This window comes from Alternaria infectoria (assembly GCF_024043175.1).
Source record: "Alternaria infectoria strain BMP 0036 chromosome Unknown scaffold_35, whole genome shotgun sequence".
Classification (NCBI taxonomy): domain Eukaryota; kingdom Fungi; phylum Ascomycota; class Dothideomycetes; order Pleosporales; family Pleosporaceae; genus Alternaria; species Alternaria infectoria.
This window is the reverse complement of record NW_026250724.1, coordinates 153781-177686: the sequence shown is the minus strand read 5'-3', so window position 1 is coordinate 177686 and position 23906 is coordinate 153781. Positions and strand designations below refer to the sequence as shown.

At 53.1% G+C, this 23906-nt stretch overlaps 4 protein-coding genes across 4 annotated transcripts; 2 read left to right on the top strand and 2 right to left on the bottom strand.

The window, feature by feature from the left end:
- Positions 1–7326: 7326 nt before the first annotated feature.
- Positions 7327–8703, bottom strand: J4E92_010393 (uncharacterized protein; the record flags this gene model as incomplete). Its single annotated transcript, XM_051501731.1, has 2 exons — positions 7327–7865; positions 8025–8703. 2 exons carry the CDS (start codon positions 8701–8703, stop codon positions 7327–7329), a joined length of 1218 nt encoding a protein of 405 aa, XP_051348080.1.
- A 7809-nt stretch (positions 8704–16512) lies between these two features.
- On the top strand, positions 16513–17439 carry J4E92_010392 (uncharacterized protein; the record flags this gene model as incomplete). The annotated part of the gene is made up of 1 exon (XM_051501730.1): positions 16513–17439. The coding sequence occupies one exon, from the start codon at positions 16513–16515 to the stop codon at positions 17437–17439; it is 927 nt and encodes a 308-aa protein (XP_051348079.1).
- Positions 17440–17863: 424 nt separating this feature from the next.
- J4E92_010391 (uncharacterized protein) lies at positions 17864–18622 on the bottom strand (the record flags this gene model as incomplete). Its single annotated transcript, XM_051501729.1, has 1 exon — positions 17864–18622. One exon carries the CDS (start codon positions 18620–18622, stop codon positions 17864–17866), a length of 759 nt encoding a protein of 252 aa, XP_051348078.1.
- A 4161-nt stretch (positions 18623–22783) lies between these two features.
- Positions 22784–23906, top strand: J4E92_010390 (uncharacterized protein; the record flags this gene model as incomplete). Its single annotated transcript, XM_051501728.1, has 2 exons — positions 22784–22823; positions 22879–23906. 2 exons carry the CDS (start codon positions 22784–22786, stop codon positions 23904–23906), a joined length of 1068 nt encoding a protein of 355 aa, XP_051348077.1.

Genomic DNA, 23906 nt, shown 5'->3' with positions numbered 1-23906 from the left:
GACATTACCATACCCAAAAAAGCGAGACCAGTTTACCAACAGATGATAATACTCTTCATGCGAAACCTGTGTGGGCTAGGACAGACGCACGAGAGTCTATCGCAGCGCCGTGTGATCGCCTTATCGTGTCAGCTGTGAGTGGGTCTTTGACCAGATGGAATTTTCGCAATCTGACGCGTCGCGAGCAGGTTGTGCCATATGATAAAGGACGCTGTGAAGTAGCAAAACAATGGACGGATGATGGATATCAGGCGAGTGCCTGGACCTGTGTCCGGGCTTGGGGCGTTCGCGGTCAGCGCGGGGCCGCGCGGGCCAGCCGCTAAACTGTAAATCGGAGTCTTCAGAATGGGGTAGATGCTGCGCAGCGCTCGAACGCCAACACATGAGCATCGTAGCAAATACACCTTGCCGTCCAACATGTGGCGAAAAGATGCCTCAGGCTCGAGCGCGAAAGACAGAGAACAAATCAGGCGTGGGGGGGTTCCGCACTGGTAGCCCACCCAGATGGACCCCGGAGGTTAGCTTGGCTCCTATTGGTTGACTTCACCCCACCTCTCAAGCTCTTTGATGGCAGACGACGGGCGCGCGCACACTCACAGCGTCTAAGGATGACCCGCTACCATGGTCAAGCACGAGCGTGTTCAGAACGCCCATGGCAGCGGCATCTCAGACACTCGAGTCGACGCAAGTCCGGGCTACAACCAAGCTGTGGTCAGCAGGCTTCGGCGCTGATGCAACCGCCAAGCGTCGACGCCGACCCGCGCAACATCGCAACGGCGGTCTATCGAGATTCAGGCCTCGCCAATGTGGAGAGTAGCAGACAATGGCGGGTCAGGAAGATCGGGGGCAGGGAAACGCTCGTCCGCAACCAGTACGTTGTTTCGAAAGATATGAGGCTGATTAGTCCGTACTACTCGTCTACGTTAGTACTTTTGATCCGCGAAACATCGACCTTGGCGATGAGAGTGAAGATGAGCTTCTACACCACACCAAAATTTCGGGAGACGAAGATTCCATCACCTTCCACATGGTTACGCGTGAGGCAGAGACAGGTGCGAACGGACAGGGAAGTTGCAGGCGACGAGCTCAGTGGCGCCAACGGTCGAATGGCAAATATCGTGACGTGGAAGCGTTCCAAGGTTCTGACAGGCACTAGGCCGGCAACGAAGCACCTTTACAACGAGCGGTCGTGTTGATAGCGGACGTGTTGGAGCGCAAGCACTTAAAAGTAAGCTTAGAAGAGGACGTGTCGCGATGAGCAAGAACGAAGCTAGATAGGGCACTTTAAGATTGCACTAAAGAGGGATGAAGGGAATCTGAGTATGTTTTACCCGATGAGTCTAGTGGTTTGAGCATCTTTTTCTACGAGCATTCGCGCACTGATTCGAATGCATTCCGTTACACTATGCAAGCAAGCTTCTTCTTTGCATGACACTACCTATTGCAGCCCCGAGCATGAACACGTTCTCTAGAACACTAGCACGGACAGAATCTGTTCCGATCCTCTTTCCGTTTCTCGTCATTGCCCTGCTTCACAAGCTTCTCCCAACGGTCAAAGTCTTTCTGCGACGGGATTTTACATGTCTTTGCACAAGCGCAAGATAGAACTTTGCTGTTCTTTAGCTGCTTGATGAGGTTTGCGATGCTTTCCAGGTCGCTAGAAGAGTACCCCGGATGTTGTAATCGACGTGCGTATTCCGCGCTCGTATTTGCCGGTGTCCCCTCCTGAACATGACGATGCAGCGCATCCAGGTAATTGCAGAATTGCCGAGGTATGTCTTCATTTGTGGCCATTGGCGACTGGATGATGTAATTGATGTTCTTGATAGTTCTGCCGATGTCGGCTGCTGACCAAATCATGCCTCCTCGTGCAATAGAGTCGTCCAATGTAAGGACGCAGTGTACTACCGGATGACCAGGTCTCATGATGAGGGTGTTGCCGGGGCGGAGAAGAATAATTTCAACATGTTCAGCAGCTGGTCTCCACTGTGCCCCCGAGGTTTCTAGTTCCTTCTGTTCCTTCTCGGTCCATGGTCCAGTATATATGAACCAGGCACGGAAGCCGGTCATGGTTGTCAGCCACGTTCCATTTAGTACATCCAGGTGCCACCCAGAGAATGAAAACCGCTCTCCATACAACACGAACTGAAGGCAGGCCTTGCAGTCGATTGTTCGCGTCTTTGTCTCTTTGCCTCCGGCTGGTCCAAACTGAGATTATTCGTCGAGATGAACCTGAACCTTGAGATCATTGAGCAAGCTGTATCCAAAGTCCCGAAGACAGTCTGGCCCTGGTACGACGTGCTCCAGAGCTGCTCCGGGGATGCTCAAAAAGTTTCTAAACTCGTCGGAGGTCGCGCGCTTCTCCTTTGACATGCGATCTTCGTATCGCTTGCAAAAGTCTTGAGCGGTCATCTCTGAGGTACTACCGCCAAAAAATCTCCCAATTCTGGTACATCAAACTCACTTCGCGGTGCTGTGCGAAGCGAGGGAAAGCTGCTTCAGCATCTTGGAAACATTCAAAGGTATTGGAGATCCGCAAAGTCGATGTATGCGCGTTCAGAGCACGACCTTGTTTGAGGAAAGTACCGAGTTCTTGAGCAGAGGTGGAAACCCAATGGTTGCGAGAGAGGTTCGAGGCGCTATCTAGGGAAGCCGGTTTCTCGCCGATGTCATGTGGCTGATCTGCTGCAAAGCTTTGTAGAGCTGGAAATACTGCTCGCAGCATATCGATCCCAGTCTTCCAATGAGCGAGATTCTCGCCTTCGCGATCGGTGTAAGGGGCGCACAGTAGTTGTCGGAGCACACCTTGGAGAAACTGGCGGTCATAAGAGATGGACTCTGGGACGCTGGACTCGGCAGCCCTTCGCTCAGGTAGAGGTCTGTCGTTGGGATCGCAGGAACACGTATTGTGTTCGGTCTCGTCTTCGCCGACGGATGCTCCATGTAGCTGCTTTCCCTTACAGTTTGCGCAAAGCTTCGTCCCGGCCAAGCCGCCTTGTTTCTTGCTCTTTTCTTTCCGCTTGGCATCCCTCTTGCACTCCGTACACGCCCGGCCATACCCGGTATGGCAGGCCTCGTTCCTCCAACATGTAGAGCACAAGTAGTAGCTGCATAAGTAACATGACGTCGTAGTCGCTTTAGATGGGGCTCGCTCGTGACGTGAGCATTGCCCAGGAGTCCAGTAGTGATCCCTGCACATCTCACAGCTTTCTCTCGTTTTGATGGATGGAGGTTCCTCGTGTGATGGACAAACGGTCCACAAATACTTCTCGCAACGACCGCAGTGTTTCGTAGTCGCAACTGACGGCTTCTCGTCATGGCAGGGGCACTTTTCGTAATGCCATTCAGGAAGACGAACACGTTTCGTTGGCCGCTCTGCCGACTGACTAGACATGGTAGGAGTGCAACGGATGACAATAAGACGGTGCTTCGCTCGAAGCACTGTAGCAAGCCTTGGGGTTGTCGCAAACATTAGCACAGACCACAAGCCAATCAGGTAACACCAACGAGCAAAATGCCAGACAATCCCTTGAAATCGCTGTAACTACCGAAGGATACCAAAAATGCAAGTAAAACACCTCGCATTCAATTGGCGCACTGACCTAATGAAACCGAGTCTGCCCTGCATATCGTTTCGCACATGAGTCGCCGCAAATTCTTGCCACCTTTACGGAAGACAACCGAGTTGTTGCGAGCGGCACCTGGGCAGACACTCGACTATCTCGGTCCTCTGACATCGAGTGTTTGAGCAGGCTACCCTATCAGCTTCGCTTTATCGCATCACGAGCGACCCCACGTGCTGTGCGAGGGGCATCATGCGCGAGTGGAAGCGAGCGACAAACAAAACATGCACTACTTCAACAATTCGGTCTTCACGCGGGCAATGAGACTTCAGTACGAACTAGCACGCGCTGTGGGCTTGTTATGACTCCCTCTATTACCTGAATAGAGCGAATGACGTCTTGGGGTACAGTTCATCATACTTGCGATCTCTCTCATCCGTGAGAGAAAGGATAGAGTGCGCCTTTAACTCAGACTTCGGTCTAGTCCTAGGTTGGGCTTGGTCTAAGAGTATCTTGCGATCTATATCGTTGATCCAAAAAGGTCAAACAACAAGGTCGGATGCAGAAGTCTAGTCAGGACGCGGTGTCAAACAGCATGGGGGTTCTTGGATTGAGAGGGCGTTGATCTTGATCACGGTGTATGTGCTCTTCGAATCGCACTTTTTTCCTCAAATTGGACTCTGGAAGCGAACACTGGGCGACGTAGCTCTTTGACATCCAGTCAAATCCGCACATGCTTGCCACCTCAACGGTTAAGTCTTTAGTTGCACCAAAAGATCTTCCCAGCCGGGAGTTCATCGTCCCAGGATCGTATGCACTTGGCTTGACTTCACAAGACCTACTCTCCACAACTCCCATGCATTTCCCCTCTTGACCGCCCTTCTCAATCTACCTAGGAGATCCTCAGTATCCGGATCTTGCGCGCTGGTTCTCGAGTCCTGTCATGTCGCGCCTGCAACAGGATTCTCGCATCTAATGTAAGCCTTGTTGGTTGCTTATGTACTACATGGCATGGAGCGAATGGGTCCAGCTGTTATGTTGTATTGGCTGGGACTGACAAGACAGCCTCGAAATTGGAAACTCAAGAAAAGGTTCAACGCGATATCAAGTCTAGGCCAACATATTCCACGATCTGCCGCGGTATGCAGACATCAGTGTTCATCTACATTTCCCTGATTTCTACGTCGTTCTCCGACCCATGTGCACATTTTCGGTCCACCAGTGAGTAAAGACGTGTGAGAATTCCTTTTGAGTGATGACAAAGTACGTGCACGCTCATTCTCTGGCCTTGTGAGGTAGTATGCTATTGTAACACAACTCTATACGAGAACTTTATCTAACTGCTGGGCTGATCAACAGGCGCTCTCGTCCTGCTTCGCATGTTTCGTGCACCAGGGCGGGAGAACAACGAAATGTGATCAATCCTGCACGTTTCGGAGGGCGATGCAACGCGCACGGTAACTGGCGAAGTGTAGTGTACCCGCAGCTGCGCCTAGCCCATTCATGTCGCCGGTTCGTGCCGGGCCGCGTTGGAACGACGCCATCCCCCCCGAATCCAACGCAAGCTCCAGAATTAGCGACGACCCCATCGCCATGGTCGTCAATGTGCATTCACTCACCCTTCGCAGCCTCGTATGTCTGCTTGTGCACCAACAGGATTGCGATGGCCAGAGGGTCCTGAACTCGCGCGCCGCCCCCAGCCAGGACCCCCCACCCGACCGCGCACACGACCCAATACACCAACGAACGCATACTCAGCCGACCGACTGCTGTCACATACAACCCGCCGCTTTGCCCGCATTCACATCACACGCCGCTGCGTGCTTATATGCCAACACGAGTATCCCTACATGCCCGTCCGTATCCCCGCAGCCAGCTCTCGATGGCGACGGTTATTCTCCTGGGTCAGAAAGTTATTCCACTAGGTAGATCTACCACAACACAACAACACAACAAGATTAAAAAATTCTAAAAAGCTAGTTTTGTAGAGCTCTCTTCTTTCTACAACTCTGCCTTTTTAGATTTTTTATTCTCTTCTTTAAAGCTTAGAATCTTAGAAGAAAGACGCACCTTGCTTAGTAAGAGTCTTAGCAAGAATATTAATCTCTCTTTTTCTTTCTTTCTTATATATCTTTACATTAAGAAGAGATTAGAAAAATCTAAAATAGTAGAATTATAGAGAAAAGAGAGCTCTATAACTCTGCCTTTTAAAATTTCTTTTATTTCCTTTTATTATTGTGTTGTGTAGATATCTAGCCTAAAGATCTGCCTAGTGGAATAACTTTTTAACCCAGCTCAATAACCTTTGCCCTCTCGATTGCCGCACCCGACAAAGACTACATGATACCTCCGCTTCAAGCACTGCGACGCACGGTATGCCCTCATCACGACCACGATATGAGCACGACCATGTCATGCCCCATCTTTGTGCATATCACGGGAGCCGTGGCAGGATGGGTGCAAAGCCTGTAGGTGAAGCAGAGTCTGGGCAGCTCATCAGACATCTGGAGAGAGTTCGTGACGCTTGGGAAGCGGGGTGTCTGGCTTGAAAGGTGTGCTCTCGTTCCGGACAGCGCTCTCAAACGACGTCGGCTGGATGCGCAAGTAACGATGGGGCGCGCGGTAAGCTCTTCGTCCCGTCGCAGGACTGTTTGTTCAAAAGCCAACCACCACGTCCTAGTGCTGCTTAATGCAGCAAACCCCTTTCTTTTTTACGCTTCAAGTATGCTAGCAAGGCAAAGTCGACTCTGTTCATATGGAGGCACGGAGGAGATATCTACGGTTTGCGTGTCGACACGCTGTCGCCGACCGCGACACAGGGTCCTCGATACATGTCGTGTAACATCTGTCGTGTATGATGCTGGCCTATGTGCAGTCGCTTTTGTACGCGCACTGGAGAGCTCACCAACCGCTGATGGCGATGACTAAGATCCTAGTACCTTCTCAGTCCCTATCAGTGAAGCATTCGTGAATTCGTGGCGTTATGACTCTTTGATCCGATCAGCTCCTTCCTCCGATTGGCGTCGCCTTCCATCGAGCCACTCTTGTGATACTATCGCGTCTTCTGTCGTGCAAGCGCAGAACTCGATTCAGGTTCTTGTCGTTGCTCCAGTACTCTCCTGGAACGTAGGCTCTCTGTCGAATTTCTCCCTCTAGCTCAAGATCTCCTTCAGTCTATGCATCTACTTCTTTGTCACCAATTATAAAGACTTGTCTATGAGTAGAGCGTAAACAATATGATGGCGTTGATCAACATCGTCTCCACTGCCGTTACCGATAAGCATGTGACAGCTCAGCCTTCACATCTTGGTAACGGGGCAAAGATCGTGCCAGGCTCACATCTAAATGTCATGAGCAATTTATCGTTGAAGAGGAGACTTGTTCGTAGAAGTCGGTGTCGCAATGACTCCCGCAACACACCCGAGATACACGATGACTGAATCCGCCGTTTAAATAATGGAAGGGATGAGAAAGAGGTTGTCACTTGATGCGCACGTCATGGACTGCGTTGTGGAAGTCACCCATCGTATTTGGACACCGCGATATCATATGAAAGTTAAACTTCTGTGACAATCCCGTCATGGTATCAGGTACCTCATGATCCGCGAGTCGCGCCTTTTGAGCTCAAGTCGAACTCTGGGTATCGTGTAACAGAAAGAAGCGTGTGCCAGGCCGCCTTGATGACGAGCCAGTAGGGTGATAAGCGTGATTATCACCCACGCGCGAGAGGCTGTACGCCCGACCCAGAGGGTCCAACCACCCTTCAGCTCTTTCTGATCTCGCCAATCTGTATGTTGCCAGGACCATCGCGCCTCCGCTTCTTGAGAGGGGGTGAGCCACGTGCAGGGGGCGGTGAAGTGGCAATCGTGGCGCTGGGGCTGCCATGCTCGCTGAGATTCTCATCGACATGGCTGAGGATATCAGAATCGCCCTGGTCCTTGTTGTTCCCATCGGTGCCGACATCCTTAGAATCAGAAGTGTTGGAATCACTATCCGCATCGCTCAGTTCCGAGGATTTATACTCCAGCCTCCTTTCAGAACGCATCTTGTCGCTATACTCGTCTACGATGCGTGAACAATTTTCTGCGTCTGAGAAGATGTCGTGAAGCTCTTGGTGCGTAACGTCCAGCTGTAGAGTATGAAGATCGACTGTATCTGGCTGCGCAGAATCGGCTACAAAGTCGGCTACAGAGAACGGGATTTTGGCGTTTGGCGAGATGACACCATTAGCATCTCGGAACTTGACACGAGTGCCGGCGTCTATAACCGCCAGGTTCTTGTCCTTGACACGGAAACGAAACACTTGATAGGTGGCCCAGTGAGGCTGTTCGCGCAACACGCGTTGTTGCTCAGGCGTACGATGTTCAAACTCAATCCCGACGAATGTCTTAGTATTGCCTGCAACTCGGCGTTTGATGTCAGTGTATATCCCACACGTAGTTTACAAGCGATGTCACTTACCCTTCCTGCGAGCTATATAATCATGCGCTGCTCGTCTGAGATCCATGTGACCATGCGAAATCTCAATGACGAATCCTGGAAGATTCTTGTGTGCGTAGTTGAAAGAGATACAAGGCGTGCGAAGGGTCTGAGGGCGAATATGTGTGTGAATCCGGCCGAAAAAGTTGATATCGTTGAGGATCGAGCATGCGAGCGTTCTATAATCTGGATCAAGTATGCTTACACCCAGTTCCACGTCTTTCTTCACACCGTCCAATTTCTCACACAGCCGGGAACCAAGGTTTCCCTTGACCAACTCGTAAACCGCGTAACCGCGCATTTTGATGGTAAGAGATCTTGTGCGGTCATCGTAGTTGTAGTAGACTTTGTCGCCTGCCCAACCAGCAGTGTCCCGGTTCAGGTTCTTGCTCTCCACTCCTGGTTCGAACAGCTCATTCTCCAGTGAAGGCCAGTCTCGACGTCGAACTGCGACGGCGAACTTATGATCCCCGTACTTGACCGATTCTTTGCCGTCGTGAAGTCCCTGGATGAAGTCGTAAATCTCATGGTATCTCGGTTTGGGCAAGAGGTGTGGCACCGGTAGCGTCGGGGTGTGTGAGGAGGGTTGATCGAGGGGCCGGTTGGATGCAGAGGAAGGTAACAGCTGCTCGCTGCTCGCCATAGACCCTGTCACGCGCATGGCGGAGAGTGTCGCGGAGTCAAGGTTCAGTTCGCAATCGCAGATTGTGTAGTCGGTGGCTTGGGAATAGCAGCACTCCCAGTTCCGGTGCTAGGCAACAGCGCCGCGCCCTGTCGGTGGGCTAGCGCGCCCGCGAGGCCCTCTAGGGCTAACCCCGGTTGACGGGCAGCGAATGTAATGTGTGAGCCTCAGGAAGCCATTTGGAGGCAAGTGAGATTAATCAGAAGCCAGTTCACACAGTCACGGAGAAAACTACAGCGACGCAAAGGAGAGAAATGAAGAGTAGTGAGATGTATGTAGAAGAGGATGGGAGGGTTCAGCGCGTTCGAGAGCTCTAGGGCTGTTCTTGCAGCTGCACCAGCTGCAAAAGATTGTGGCACGGCGCGGATCCATGCAATTGACGGCTTCGAGCCCGTAGCATTACAGATTCCAGTTGCAGGAGGCAACAGATGAGCTCCTAGATCCTTCAACGTTCGGCTGGACTTGTGTTATCATCGCGCCATATAGTGGGGCCGCCACTGTCGCAATGAGCCTGAGCTGCCGCCATGCGACGACAAGCTGTAGATGTGGAGGGATGAGCCCGACCATGGTGCAATAAGCTGTCGGCTACCCCAGAGAGAAAATGGCTCGTCTGACGACCATGTTGCTAGCTAGCCTTTTCGCGAACAGAACCACGACGCTCGGTTGCTGGAGCTCCACGAAGGCCTTCTGCCGTGTCATCGGCTACAGAGCCTGGCGCTGCTCGAGCTTTGATGATGATGTAATCCAACTAGCTACCGCCGGATCCGGTGTGAAGTGGAACACACGATCTGGTGTTGCCGTAGAAGTTTGGGTCCAAGCAGGCTCGTGCTCATTGTTCGCGGCTCGGTGAGATTGGTTGAGGCGAGTGGCGGAGTGACATGTCGTGCTTGGTTCCACGCATAGACTCACAAGAGAAAGCGAGATCGCGTTCCGCTAGCCGGTGCTTGCTAGTACTTCGCAAAGACTTTTCAGGGTATCCTCATAGCCCTGCTGTCATCTGTGACCGCCAACGAGCTGGAACGACGCGCCTGGACACGGGGCCGTTGTAGTGCGACAACCGTATTCAAGAGCTGGCATAGGGTCCACTCGGACCGGGGCCGCTGGAATCTCGGCAAGGCCTTCCTGCTGCTCATGCCAGTCGAGGTTGTGACCAGATATTCACCACGGCGCGACTCGCTCATGATGTGTCTGGAGTGTGGGCGATAAGGAGACGTGCGTTGAATGGTGAAGCGATGGGGCGGGGGTATCGCGAAGTGGTGCTGGAGACGGAGTGGTGCTCAAGGCTGGAGAGGTCAGCATCCCGTTCGAGAGCATTCGTGGTGAGACGTACGCCGGGCCGCTCGATGCCTCTGGCGATGTTCTCGCGCACCTATCGAGCTGCAATGTCCAGGGCGACCGTGTTGCTGAAGGAGTCGCTCACTCTCGAGGCTCAGATGCAGGTCATTCGTGTCTTTCAGAATCCAACACTATGATTGCTGCGGCACAGGTGCTGGCTATGCGTTAATCGCGAGACCGGTGTTTGGTTGCTTCACCTGTGACAGTCCCCCTAGATCGCGTCCACGCAATGGCAGGGTCTAGACGCGTAAAAGGTATGGCCCCGGGCTCCTCCCTCTCCATGTTCCCGTGTTCCCCCGTTGGGCTGGCGGCGGCGAATGTGTTTCGTGCGCGAGTCGGCGTCCCGGGGATGTGCGGAAAGGAGGGCGGTGTTATGTACATGGTCGCGACCGACACATGCTGCTGATACGGTCGCGAGTTTGAGCTTGAGCTGTCGCATGTGTCGTCGGACTGTTTGCAGGAGCACACAGTAGCCCCGACACCCTTGTGGCTGGCCAGTCGGGCAGAGCAACAGCGTCAGATCCATGCCTCCTCACCGGTAATGTCCGCTAGCAATGCTGCCCTGTTCCATGATGTGCTTCGACCCTGGGCGCGTGAAGAGCGATAGCAACAATGAAGGCTGCTCCGTTGGTGGGGGCGATGCGCCGGAAAGCCTTCAAGCCGCCGACATTGTGCGTGTTTGTCTGGTTCATTGGGACTCGTTGTGAATGGCTTGGTGAGAGTGGCAGAGTCAGTGTACATCAGGCCGCGTTCTGGGTACACAGTCATCCGCTACCGTGAGGCTTTAGTCAAGACCTGTAGCTGAGCGACCGATCGAGTAGCTCCACGCCAAAGGCTCGTGGCCAACTGGGCGTCATCAACTCCATGTTGCGATGGATGAAGGCCAATATACCGGAAAGAGTGGTCGGGCGACCCGAAGTTATCGCAGTGGACCGCCATGCCGTAGCAGCGGATGTCTGACGGGCTACGAGAGCGACCGTGTGTCTGAGCCGTCCATCTCGTCGCAGACACGAATGTGCACCGTCGGGTGTTCTCGATGTTGTCAATAACGCGAAGTGGCGTGGTCTTTCGCGAGGGGTAGCGTGGACTCTAGGACATGCCGTGCGCTGGTGGGCATGCTTGGGGTCTTCGGAGCGACGCGCCCTCTGAATAGGACGGGAATGACGCTAGGTATATCAAGGGAAACAAGCCTGTGTGCTGTGAGACTAAAGAGGAAGTAGCGTTGTGTCTTGCGATGCGCCGGGGTGATTCAAGCTACCGGAGCGCGTCGTTGCCCGCCCAGGTCTGAAGCGTCCCTTCCGGAGGCATACAAACCATTGAAGTGGCTCCCGCTTCGGCCCATAACGGCAGACGCGACGGCGTGTCGGACCCAAGCGAGCTGGCCACGTCTTTCACTAATAGCGAAGCGTGGTGCATGTCCCGGTTTATACAAGCATGTCCACTTCGGACGAGATATGGCGCCTGCGACGCGTTGATCAGCGGCTGCCGTCGCCCGTAGTTGATGGAATGGTGGTCGTGACGTGCGTGGTGGAAGGGCTAGCCGATGATCGTCGCGTCTGATGGTTCATCGCGCAAGCCGGACAAGACGAGCAGCGCGATTTCTGCAGAAGATGTGGAGGGTGACGTTGGTGGTGATGCGTCGTGATCTAATGTTGGTGGTGTCGTCGCGGAGGACCGAGGGGCACCCAAGGAGCGCGACCTCGGGAGTGCCTGCATTAGCGTACCCCGCAATGAGCGCGACGTACAGTGTGCGTGGGCCGTCTAACATTGAGAGCTCCGCGTGTGATTTAGCGGCTCGGTCAATGTGGTGTTGCGTTCCCGATTACTCACGGCCTATGATGTAGCCTGGATCGCCATACTCTCGCAATCGCACCGATGAGGCTATGCCTTCACTTTTCTGCCAGTCTGCTCATGGTGGCGGAGAGGATCCGTAAGTGAAACCAGCGATCCCGGTGATGGATACAGAAGCCTCGCCTACTATGCCAGACGTGTACAAACCGACGCCAGAGTCGAGACTCTTCGATGAAGGGATCAGCCTTGCCGATTCGCAATCAGAAGCCATGGACTTCGTAGAACGCAATACGAGAAGGTACAATATCGACGTTGCACACCTGGACAAGGAACCGCAACGCGAATTAGCAAGGACGACTCTGTCGTCATGCCGTACAGAGAGCGACTGGCTTACCGAGTTGGCCGGAAGCGTCGCAGGTCATGCTACATGAAGACGTTTTCACTGTTCCAGACAACTACGCTGTGCTTACTGCATCGTAATCACAAGGTCGCTATCGGCGCAAGCATTGGTGTTGATGAATGGGCTGGACCGCAGTCTGAGTCAAAGGCGCACTCTATTTTTTCTGGTGTTGATGAGCAATATTGTCGTGCACACGGTGCCCCGCGCCACGACGTTAGATGTCCGCGCCAAGACGCTAGATGGAACGGAGAGTAGCGCATCATGATCTCGACCTCGGGAACACGAAACCTTCCCCGGGCAGAAACATGGGGGAACCGTTCACATTGCGAGACCACATGCTGCTATGGCCTGAGAAGCGGCTTCATGCTGCGCAGAGCGTTAACAACGTAGCGAGATGCGGACGTGCAGTGTCGAGAAGACGTTGGCAGTCGATGTAGGTTGCAGCGCAGCCGGACGGCCACCAGAGAGCTCCCCGGGGCCGTAGCACCGATCCTGAAGAAGGAAGGAAGGAGCGACCATGCCATCATGTCATCAACCCCAACTTCCAATCTGAAGGACGACAAGATCGTGACAATCGATAGCACTTCAAGTTCAATTCAAACTCACTCACTCAAACTCACTCAACTCTACATGCCAGATATCATCCCAAGAATGTCTCCCAACACCAACACCAACATTTCGCGAGCTACAGTAGAGGCCGATGTGCACAAATCCAGGCACAGAGAAGACGATGTTAACCAGAGACCCAGTTCGAGAGACGCAGAAGAGAAGTTTCTTGCGAACTATTGTCCTAGCACAAAATCGCAACACAGCACGAGATCGCACAGGCACAAGATAGCTACTATGCAGATACACAAAGTGCATTAGATTTGGGTATAACAACATCAAACACCTCCGTATGCATATAGGTGCTTGTTATAAGAATTACGTTGACTATAACGCTGTAAGTTTTTATATTATTATAAGTTCTACCAGACTTTAGGGTAACAATTGCAGAGATGTCAACGTTAATTGCCTGCAAGTTACAGGCGACAGATGTAGAAGGTGCGAGTCGTTAGGCATGCCATGCGTATGCTTTTACCAGGACGATTATCAGCTACTGCTAAACAGAACCCCAACTACACATGTCCCACGCGCCGCAAAGTATGTGTTTATCGATAGACTACCTAAAAGGTTCGGTCGCTGTCCACTAGACCAGATACGCCTTCTACCGACATGATATGTACTTCAACAGAACTCCGACTTGTCACCCACGGATCTAGCAAGACCGCAGAAACCGTGACGATCATCCTCCACTAGCCCACCTGCGCCTGTACGTCACTACCATCACCGCCGTGGCCGGTCCAGCGTCGAATTCCGGGAGAGAGTGTCGATGCCTACAATAGGTCACTATACGACGAAGTAAAACCAAACCATTGCGATGCAGAAGACTGGCTGAATATGCGACAGACACGGTGCTCGCGCATTGCGTGCTAGGGAAAAGACCCACCTCATAGCGGGCCGGTATTCATCGCGCGATAGCATCCAAAAGCCAGGTGATGGCTTGCAACCGGACTTCGATCAGAGCGCGCAATGTGGTCGTAGGCATCGCACTTCCCCTTCTGTGATATACTTGGCGATGCCAATAACACGTCACTGGCAGGCGCGATGACAACGTGAAAGTCATCACGCGACAATGCATGGAAGCTACAAACCCCGAAGCCACGCTAGATACAACCGGGACCGGAACTCGTTCGCCTAGTGGATGATGCCGAAGCGACTAAGATAGGCGCCCGTAGGAGACAGACCTCGATGAATCTTCCCCTGCATGTTTACTGGACCACAATCACTACCCAGACAAAGGCAGTCATGTTGACATCTTCCGTGGGCATACCAGGTGAGAGTTTCAAATGTGCACGGCTAGCGACATTCGAGAATCGAGGTATTCACCTTTCCTTCTTCGAATACAAGAGTATGCTGTAAGGTACGATTGGGCTTAGGTGTTGAAATGACTGCCGCATGGCCGATGAGCTGGCCCCCATGACTGGGTCAGCGACGAGCGCTCAGACTGTCCACTCTTTTGGACAACCGCACTTCTCCATATCACAGGACGCGGTTCAATGCTGTCCCCATGGATGCGGGAGTTGTTCGTTTCTCAGAGATTCTGCAAAGATGGGACCGCAGAAGAATACCACAGGGCCTGGCAATAAAGCAGTTATGTGCCAGCCGAAAAGAGCCGGATGATGTGCGAGTCTCAGGAGATAGCCCCTCGGAAATGAGCGTGTGCGACGCAATTGGGAGGTCAGGATAGGGCTCGCGACACCACCGGCTATTGATATGGTACACCTTTTCGTGCGCTTGATGAGTCATCCCGTGACGACAAGTCTGACGGAACCTTCAAGGGGCGTGACGAGCGCAGAGCCATCTGACCTGCGTGTATATCAAACGGCGCCAAAGAGACTGCGAATAGCACGGCAGTTCAAGGGCGACAGCAGAAAAAGGGCCGGCGTGCTGGAGCATACATGGGGGTGCGGCGATGCATGTCGTGGCAGGGTCGAAGATGATGCGCGGCTTCCAAGGGCTTCGAAGCGGAAGATTTGTCCATGCGGGCTAGGTCGTGCTCGAGCAGACTTGACAGTGAAAGCGGAGGAGAGTATTCGCAGTAGACATGTGTATCGAAGTCTCGGCCAGGGATGATAATGATGGAGTCGATGGGCAGACTCGACGCGAAGGGGACGCTAGTGCACTCTGAGCCCGAACCCACCTGGGCACTTCTCATCCTGCCGCTAGCTGTTGTGGCCGACGCGCCGAGCCTTCCTCTTCCACTTTCACTGCTCGCAGCAACGTGGCCAGGTAGAGGCACTATTTTTGCTGCGTCGCGAGATTCACCTGGTTTCTGTATGCCTCTAGGCCCGTTCCTTATGCGCAACCCTGTCCACCGCCGTGTCGTCATCGCCCAGCATGGCTACCTAGACACATCGCAATCCGACCACAACCCGTCCCTTCACTTCGCTTTGTCCTCCGCCCAACTCCAGACACTCGGGCGCATCACAATGGCCACCGGCGCGAACACGCACGTACCGTCCTCTGGCATTCGGAAGAAGCCACACTCGATCGAGCGATTCCTGCACAACGATGAGCACGAACAAAGAGGCCGGTGGCACTGAGCGGTGCAGTACCGGAGCATGCGCGATAGCGACCCAGAACGCCACGACGTCCGCCCATGTCCTCCAACAGCATAACCTCATTGCTCACAGCTCAAGAGCCGGCGGTCCATATACTCTCCGCTATGGAATGCCAGTGAGCGCTTCCCCAGGCCTTGCCTACCACATGGACCCAGCCGCGTGCATGGTCTGGGTGCATTCAGGTAGACCAAGCGTACGTGGGCACCTCTTTAGTGCAGAGCATGGCGCACACTGGCTTGCGCGGTCTCAGAAACCACGACGTGGGTTTCGCTGGCGTACGCTTCGTGTCGTGATTCACTTCATCATGGCGTAGGCAAAAGTTTGTCAGGCCCAGTAACGGTCCGTGAAGGGTGAGGATGTGGCTGTCTTACTCAGCCTACATGTCGCAACATGCATCAGGGCCGGCTGATCACGCATGTCACACATGCTGTTCATCGTCACGACTTTCGAGCGTAGCTTTCCAGGTCAACTAAAGTCCGCTCATTGTCTCAGCCAAACCAGGCCGTCACATTATGCGGCGAAAGGCTTCCGAGCTGTCTCATGTTCATTTCTTATCGCCCAAGTCAACAATCAGAACAAATGGCCAAGGCCGGCCTCTGAACAATACGGTACATAAGCCCCCGCTTCCTCCATACTGCGCTGGCTTCCTCCCACCAACCACGTTAAGATTGTATCCTGGGTTTACTCCTCATCGCATTACAACTAATCATCCACTTTTGTTCTTCCGTCTCTTGTCAAAGCTCACGCATCTCGTGTTGTCGCATTACCCTCTCTACGATGTCATCATTTGAAACTCCACGACCAGCCAAGGTCAGTATACTTGCGACAGCTTCTCATGCTGTCTAATCAACTCTCTTCCTAGAACACTATCGAGTCAAGCCGTATAGCATGTGATGAGATTAGTAGCCCATCTTGCCCAAGTGTACGCAAGCTTGGTCATGGCACTCCGATCGATGGTCAGGCGCAAGGTATGTGCCTTGGATTCGCTAGTTTCACGGATCCCACTCACGTCCATACTACCCAGTGTCAAAAGCCTCAACTATACGAATTATCTCACCAACATCCGGCACGCCGCAGCCACGCCTCTACAACCCTGCCATGCCACTGAAGTTCGACACTACGGAACATGACACGACTAAGCCGACCAAATCCGATGAAGAAGTGGTTGCAACGACCGGAGGCCTCACTGGAAGGCCTGTGCGTTCCGGCGAGACGTCCCCGCGCGAATCGATGGACAAAGAGAACCCCATTGAGTTGCAGAGAGTGAGCCACGTAGCTGCAAGCTCACAAGGGATCAACCACGATGCAACTATACCCTCTTCGTACTTCCGGCGATTCAAATACCTCCTGCTCTTCTTGCCCATCGCCCTCGCCGCACTGTTCGATCCACCTCCCCTTGAACACGGATTACGCGCGGTCTGGAAATCCGTCTCCAGCGTTCCAAACATCTCCTACGACCTATACAACGTGCTGCTCTGTCTTCCTCTTCGTCCACTCAGTATTGGATCAGATCATGCCTCGTGTCTCGTCGCCGAGCTTCCCAACATGCTTGACAACATCTACGCTTTTCTCGACTCCTACGTCAAACTATGGCGCACATTCGGCATATTCTTCACGATCATGTTCACGGTTTTGTCATGGCAATATGTTCGCATCAGCATCGCCATCCTCCTCGCCGTCAATATACTGCTATTGACTGTGTGTGACATGCAGAGACGTGACATTCAGGACCTGGACATGCTCAGGTTGCAGCTCATCTCCTGGCAGCCACCATCCTGCGAGTACGCAACCGCAGCAAGGTGTGAAGGCTATTTCGCGTCTGAGGAGTTTGATGCGAAAGTTCGAGATGCAGTCGCAGTGCATCGGGAGCAGATGATGCAGGCTGATGTTACCGGGCATGAAGAGGGAAGGCGATCGGGGGCGCAACAAGAGGATGATCTGCAAGTGGGGAAGAAACCCGTGGTTCAAGGAAAGAAGAATACTATCACTACGAAACCTGTGACTGCTGTCGTCATGACCCGTTGATGGCGCAGCGGGTCATGATGGTGGTACTGTTGCAGCCAAGCATCCTTGGTTGTCATGCTGCTCAGACACGTTGTCAAGAGCGGCCAGGACGCGAAGGTGCGTAATGGTATCATCTATTGGGTGTCAGCGGGAGGATCTCCTTATGTATCACAGTTATTTCCTTGGCATAAGTTGTGTCTTGCATGTATTCACTAGACTATTGTAGTAGGAGCATTCATACAAATGCCCGATCTGTTCAAACACCGGAGTTGCCGAAGATCAACACATAAAGAGAGTAGCATCCAATCATGAGACCCTTACGCTGGAATATAGATCGTATCAAGGCGAAATCAAGCATTCCATATTTGCCATCAGTGTGACTGTGGATGCGTCCTAAATCTTGTGGATTTGCCCTGACTTCACGACAGGCTTTTGTTCCATCTGCTTACTTCTTAACACTTTCTTCCTGCTCCGCGGATGGAGTGTTGTCTTTGTCGTGCTTTGAGATGACTTGCTCGAGTTCGGATATTCTGAGTCGAAGCGCCGACAATTCTTGCTGAGCTTCGGCTTCTGCGCGTGCAAGCTGCATAACCTGATCATCGAGTTCCTTTGCAACTTGTGTGCACAAAGAGTTCTGTCCGCAAATATCGCGAAGACTAGCCGTGAGTGTCTGGATTTCACTCGCGAGAGAAGCATTTTTGGCTTCAAGCTGGGATATCTTCTCTTGGAGCACCGACTTGTCTTCCTCAGCTTCGGATTCCACGGCATCAAGATCCTTCAAAGATTCTATCCACTCATCGTAGGTCCGGCAGCACCATTGTGCTCCGTCTATTTTCAACTCGGTCTGAGGGCGATTCTCGGCCTGAAGCGTCTGGATCTCAGTCGTGAGATAAGCATTTTTGGCCTTAAGCTCGAGTATCTTCTCTCGGAGCACAGACTTGTCTTTCTTAGCTTCGGATTCTATGCCAGTAAGCTCCTTCAGAGATTCCATCCACTGATCGTAGGTCTGGCAGCACCATTGTTTTGCGTCTAGTCTCAACTTGTGCTGACGGCGATTCTCGGCCTGGAGTGTCTGGACCTCAGTTGTCAGAGACGCAATGGTGGTCTGAAGCTCTAAGGTTAGCTTTTCCAGAGCGGCAACGCGGTCAGTAGGATGCTCGATCTCGGTGGAGCCGCTCTCGAGTGGGCAACTTGCTGTGTCCATTGTATGTTGTGTGTGTTGTGTGGATCTCGTGGTTGACAACTCGTTGAGTGAACGAAAGAGGAAGAAACCGTCAATGCTATACCTGGTCCAATGCAATCGTTGTGTACCTTACGACACAGAACGCTCGCATAATGAATTCGAAACTTACGAACAGTGTGAATCATGGTTGGCAAAGGAGGAGGCTAGCAAGGCGAGTGGGAACGACCCCATGGGCATTGTATTGAAATAACTACCCTACAGCAATTGCTGTTCATTCATCGAAATTATTAGAGCCGCTAAGTGCACGATGTCGCTTCGATTTAGCTTGACGGAATTGGGTCCTGAGCTACACAGCTAGATTGCATGACCACGTCAGTCCCGCCAAGATTGCTAATCCATTGGAACGGCTCGACGACCCTGAACATGTGCATTGCTTTGACTGGAGGGTAGTGTATCAAGTGCAACCTCAAGATAATTAAATCATCACTAGCATTTCGAGGAATGTTCTTGACAACGGCTCAGAGATACCTAGATAGCCTGCTCTGGGCTGCGATCCTATCAAGGGAGGAGAGTGTCAGGGATTCCGGGCCTGAGCCATCGCAAGTAGATTCCAACGAAAGACGTGCTTGTGATGCGACGCGAAGTGTGATGGTCGATGATGGTGTTGGTCACTGGCAGCCATAGGCGGCTGCTTACGTGGTGACGGAGTGATTACGTAACGACGCGTCGGTGCCGCGCAGCTCCGACTTCATACGGAAACTCAGCCCGTGGCCATCACCGACGCGTTTCGAGCCATACCGCCTCTGCCGTTATCATGGCCAAATCACGCAGACGGCAAGATGCTTTACTCGAGACGCGGAGCCAACGCGAGCCCTCATACTTCATGCCGCTCCCCACCTGGGCACCAATCCTCTGCATGAGCCAACCCACGCACGCCTCGTCTGTCTTGATGGCTGCGATGCTAACGCGACTTCCGTCCAAGGTCGACTAGACGCGAAGCCGATCGATATGATGCGCACGCCTCTGATGTGACAAAGTCAGACAGCTGACCTTCACTATGCCGTATGCTTTGGGGTATGTCCACTGGGAGAGTGACGTATTGAACAAGATCGCATCACTCCAGAGCCATCATATAGCAGCCCACCACGCAGTCGTACGTTCTCCTCCGCTGGCTGTCCGAGTGCCAACTTCCAACGACAAGACCAGGCTTGTCGAGATGGTGAAGACTCCATAAAGAAGCCCTACCAAGCCTGACCAGTAAAAGCCAACGCTATATGTTCGACGACGATGCTGCGCTTGGCACAAGAAGCGACGGGGCCAACTCGGCTGAGGAGGAAACATCCCTGCTGGGGTGTCGCAACATCACCCAATTCCACCAAATGGTCAACGTCGTGCGAATATGCCTGGCTTTGACCATTTCTTTGAGCTTCGCATTGTTAACTTAGTTAGGCGCTTTCTTCTAACTTTCGGTGCCCAGTGGGGCGCTGACTGCCTCGTGGTCTAGTCCATGACAGGCATAGCGTCATGCACCCCACAAAAGATCACGAGGGCAGGTCCCCCGTCGAGCTTGTGCCCGCGCTGAACAACTTACCCGGGCAGGGCTTACGCAGTGTGCACCCAACAAACACGATGTATTAACGATGCTACCACTGCAATTTTTGCGCGCGTGGTAACAATGCATGCGCATTCGCGCCTCGCCCCGCGCCTAGCACATGTGCTCACCCCAGGGTTCGCACTTCGGCAGTCAGGGCCTGCGACCTACAAGCTTTGACGCCGCCCATCGGTTCTAACGATGGAAGTCAATGTGAGCTTCGTACGAACAGGATCGAAGATTTGTATACATTCCGCTAACTACAGGTACGGTGCAGAGCCTCACCCCCACGAAACTATCCCGCTATCGGCCTCCCTACACAACGCGTCACATACCATTCACTCCCATCCACACCGTATACGACTCGACAGGGTCTGGTCCAATGATACCCAGAGCGTATTAAGAAGCACTGGTGGAGGAAGCAAGAGGGAGTCGTAACCGGGATACGAACAACGTGGTTGAAGAACAACAAAGCGGCGCAGGCCGGCACCACTTTGAGCAACGGCCTAGTTGCAGACACGAGCCTTGACGGCTGGCATCCTTATGGGAGCACGTGTTTTCGTCCATTGTGGCATGGGCAACTCGTCCCGCTGCTCGTCTGACAAGATATTCTGCCGCCATACCACATGGGTCTTATAATGGACTGGCCACGAAGCGATTTAGATCTGGGCTCTGAAGAACCGAGCGGAAGAGCCGTCAACCACCGGACAAAGTCACTTTGGCACATACATGATCGGGCATCGCGCCTTTGCGACTCCGGGCAATATCGCAATGCATAGGCATAATCCTGAATCCTGGTGGCGGAATAGTGCAGGCGTTTGTCAGTACGGCATCGCCAAAGGTACAGTGTATCTTGCCATGTTTAGGAAGATCTAGGTTGCAATGGTAAGCAGGGAGGGGTGTTCCTGGGAAAATTTGATGTGATACGACATGTCCCGTGTAGATACTTCACCATGCTGTTGGTGCTTGAAACGGACCCGCCGGATAGTGCGATAGTGCACTAGAACTCACAGCAGCTGTACATCGCTTCAAACGAAACCAGAAAAACAGCATCTTGAGATCGGCTGTCTCTTCTCGAGCGGCCTGTCCGGCGTGCGCACTCTCGTTGTGCACTGAACGCCAGACACTATATCTAACCTCTTCTTGCTCTTCCCTTGCTCTCTGTCGTGCCTTTCACACACTCTGGCTTTTCTTTGTCTTCATTTCCACCCTTTCGTGTCTTCCCTGTGTGCTTTAATCTGCTTCTATTTGCTCCCCTTGCTTTCCCCTTTCCTCCCTCTGACACCATTCTATGCCCGCCTGAACATGCATATGATGGCAACCTGAGCGGCCTTAAACTGTCATGAGCTGGTCAACGAGTGGAGCGCTGCGACCACCACCCGAGTGGCCGCTGTTTACATCTTCGTTCGCGAACTTATCCACATCTGCCTAACCGTCCATGACAATCCTTCCGAGGAAATCCACTTGTTCTCGTCACCACGAAAGGGCTGCCAAACACCGATCGCGAAGATGCTAGATGCATGAGACAGTATGCGACGTCACTGCCATATTTCTACGGAGGTCTTCGCCCGTTACCTGCGATCGTGCGACGTCCACGCAAGCTTAGGGTGGCGCCACGATTTACACACAGTAGTGGCGACATCGGTGGTAGCAGATGTGCTTCGCTTCCTCCTTCCAGACGTCGTTGCTTTCAGCTGCATCACATTCCGGACCGACTATCATCAGGTACTGCATACTGCAGGAACTCAGTATCTTTGCAATCCCTACCAGGCTAGTTGCCGTTATCATTATGCTGACGTTGGGCCTGATTCGTCCTTTCTGATGCTCTCAGGTACCACTCACGCGCCTCCATGAGACCACTCATGCGTTGAACCATTGGAAGGCGACCTCAATCCGAGATCGCAGTTGCAGCTTTCAGAAGAAGCCACTATATCATGATGCGCTGTGTTGAGGCATTTGTTGTGCAGACATACCCGCATCCCGATCGACTTGACAGCTTCTACAACCTGATGGGGCGCAATGGCGCACACTGGACTACGTCCACTTCAGCCGAACCAGGGAAGCTTCATCACGAAGCCGAACGAAAACCTCCCCTCAATCACGTCGTCAATGCAGCACATGAGCTAATTTCTCATGTCCCAGAGACACCCACGTGAATCTCTCCCCTTCCCGCGCGCTAGCGGGTACCGATCTTACGCTAACCCCAACTTGGTCACCACTCGTGCTTCTCCACTCACCGCATTGATAGCACGCAGAGGAAGAAGCGACTGCAGATTTGTGGATGCTCCCGAGTAATGCTCTCCACAAGATTTGCTTTGCTGTATACAGCGTGGATGCCGACGCAATGAAGGTGAAGGTGAAAGTGAGAGTGAAGATGACATGTCGACTTGCGCTCTCTCGACGCGTCGCGGTGAGCGTTTGCTGCATGGCTACCTGCATACGAAGTGACGCGCACTGCGCACGACACATAAACAGAAAATTCCCCTGAGCTGCGCGTGCAAAGACCTTGACACTTTCCCTCTCTTTGCAATCCGGCCGACCGCACCTTGGAATCCAACGCCGCCCAGTCAACCCTCAACACACGCCTGACTATGGCGGACGAGACACCCACGCAGGGTAGCAGCAATAGAAGTAAGTGCCGGATCAGTAATGCTCGATAATACTGCTCATGCTGACCTGTCCACAGGGCGCTACAAACCACTGACACCGAGTCCGAGCCCGCAACCTGCGCCTGCTACTACCGCATCTCACCCCATACCACCAGTCGCGACGTCTTCCGATCTCCCAGCGGGCCCACAACTGCTGCCGCTCAACCGTTCCATGCCCAAAGGCGGATATTTGGATTTGTCTGGGTCACTTCTCTACCCCATGGCGGACCCGCTGATCCAATTCAACATACCGGAGGCGTCGAGCTCCTCGGCAACAACATGGGACCATACCACCTTTCTTGTCAAAACCCCAGCACCCTACCAGAACCTTGTGTTGCCGGAAGATGATCTCAACATTGATCTTGGCGAAGACGACCCAATTGACACTGTCGAAACTGGTGGCGATCTAGGTGTAAAGAGAAAGAGACAAGATGACGACGAGGATGGAGACCAGAGCTTCGATGAGGCGATGGGCAAAAAGACCATGGAAGGGGACAACACAGATGATAAGGATGAAGATGTTGGTACGAGCAATGAGATGGGCGGTATATGTGAAGAGAAATCCCGGCGAGATATTATGGAAGAAGGCACAAAGGAAGTAGTAGGAGCCAACAATACAGACGGTCAGAAAGAGGTCGATGGTCTACTACTCCAGGCGCTAGATGAGATGGTGGAAGAACCGGACAAGGCAGTGGCCGACGAGGGAGGAGCTGCGGAGTCGCCTCTGAAAGGACCGGGAACACTTCTCGACCCACGTCGCTGCCCAGAGGCTGCTGGGAGTTGCTCCAATGTCGACGCAGGCAGGACAGCTACTACAGCGACCGTACCGGACGTGATGCTTCCGAGCGTTCATGTCAACGAGGTGAACAGCGGCGAGGCGAACCTTCGGGGTTTCCTCCAGGGATGGCGCGAGGAGCTGGCAGAGGAGGTAAAAAGTACAACAGCTACCTCATCCGCGCCGGCGAAGGAGGCGCCCTCGGCATCGGGGGGTTCGGTTCGTGACAATGGTCCTCGTGTGGGCTCTGCCAACCAAGGACCAATGATGAAGAAGGCTAAGAAGGAGTAA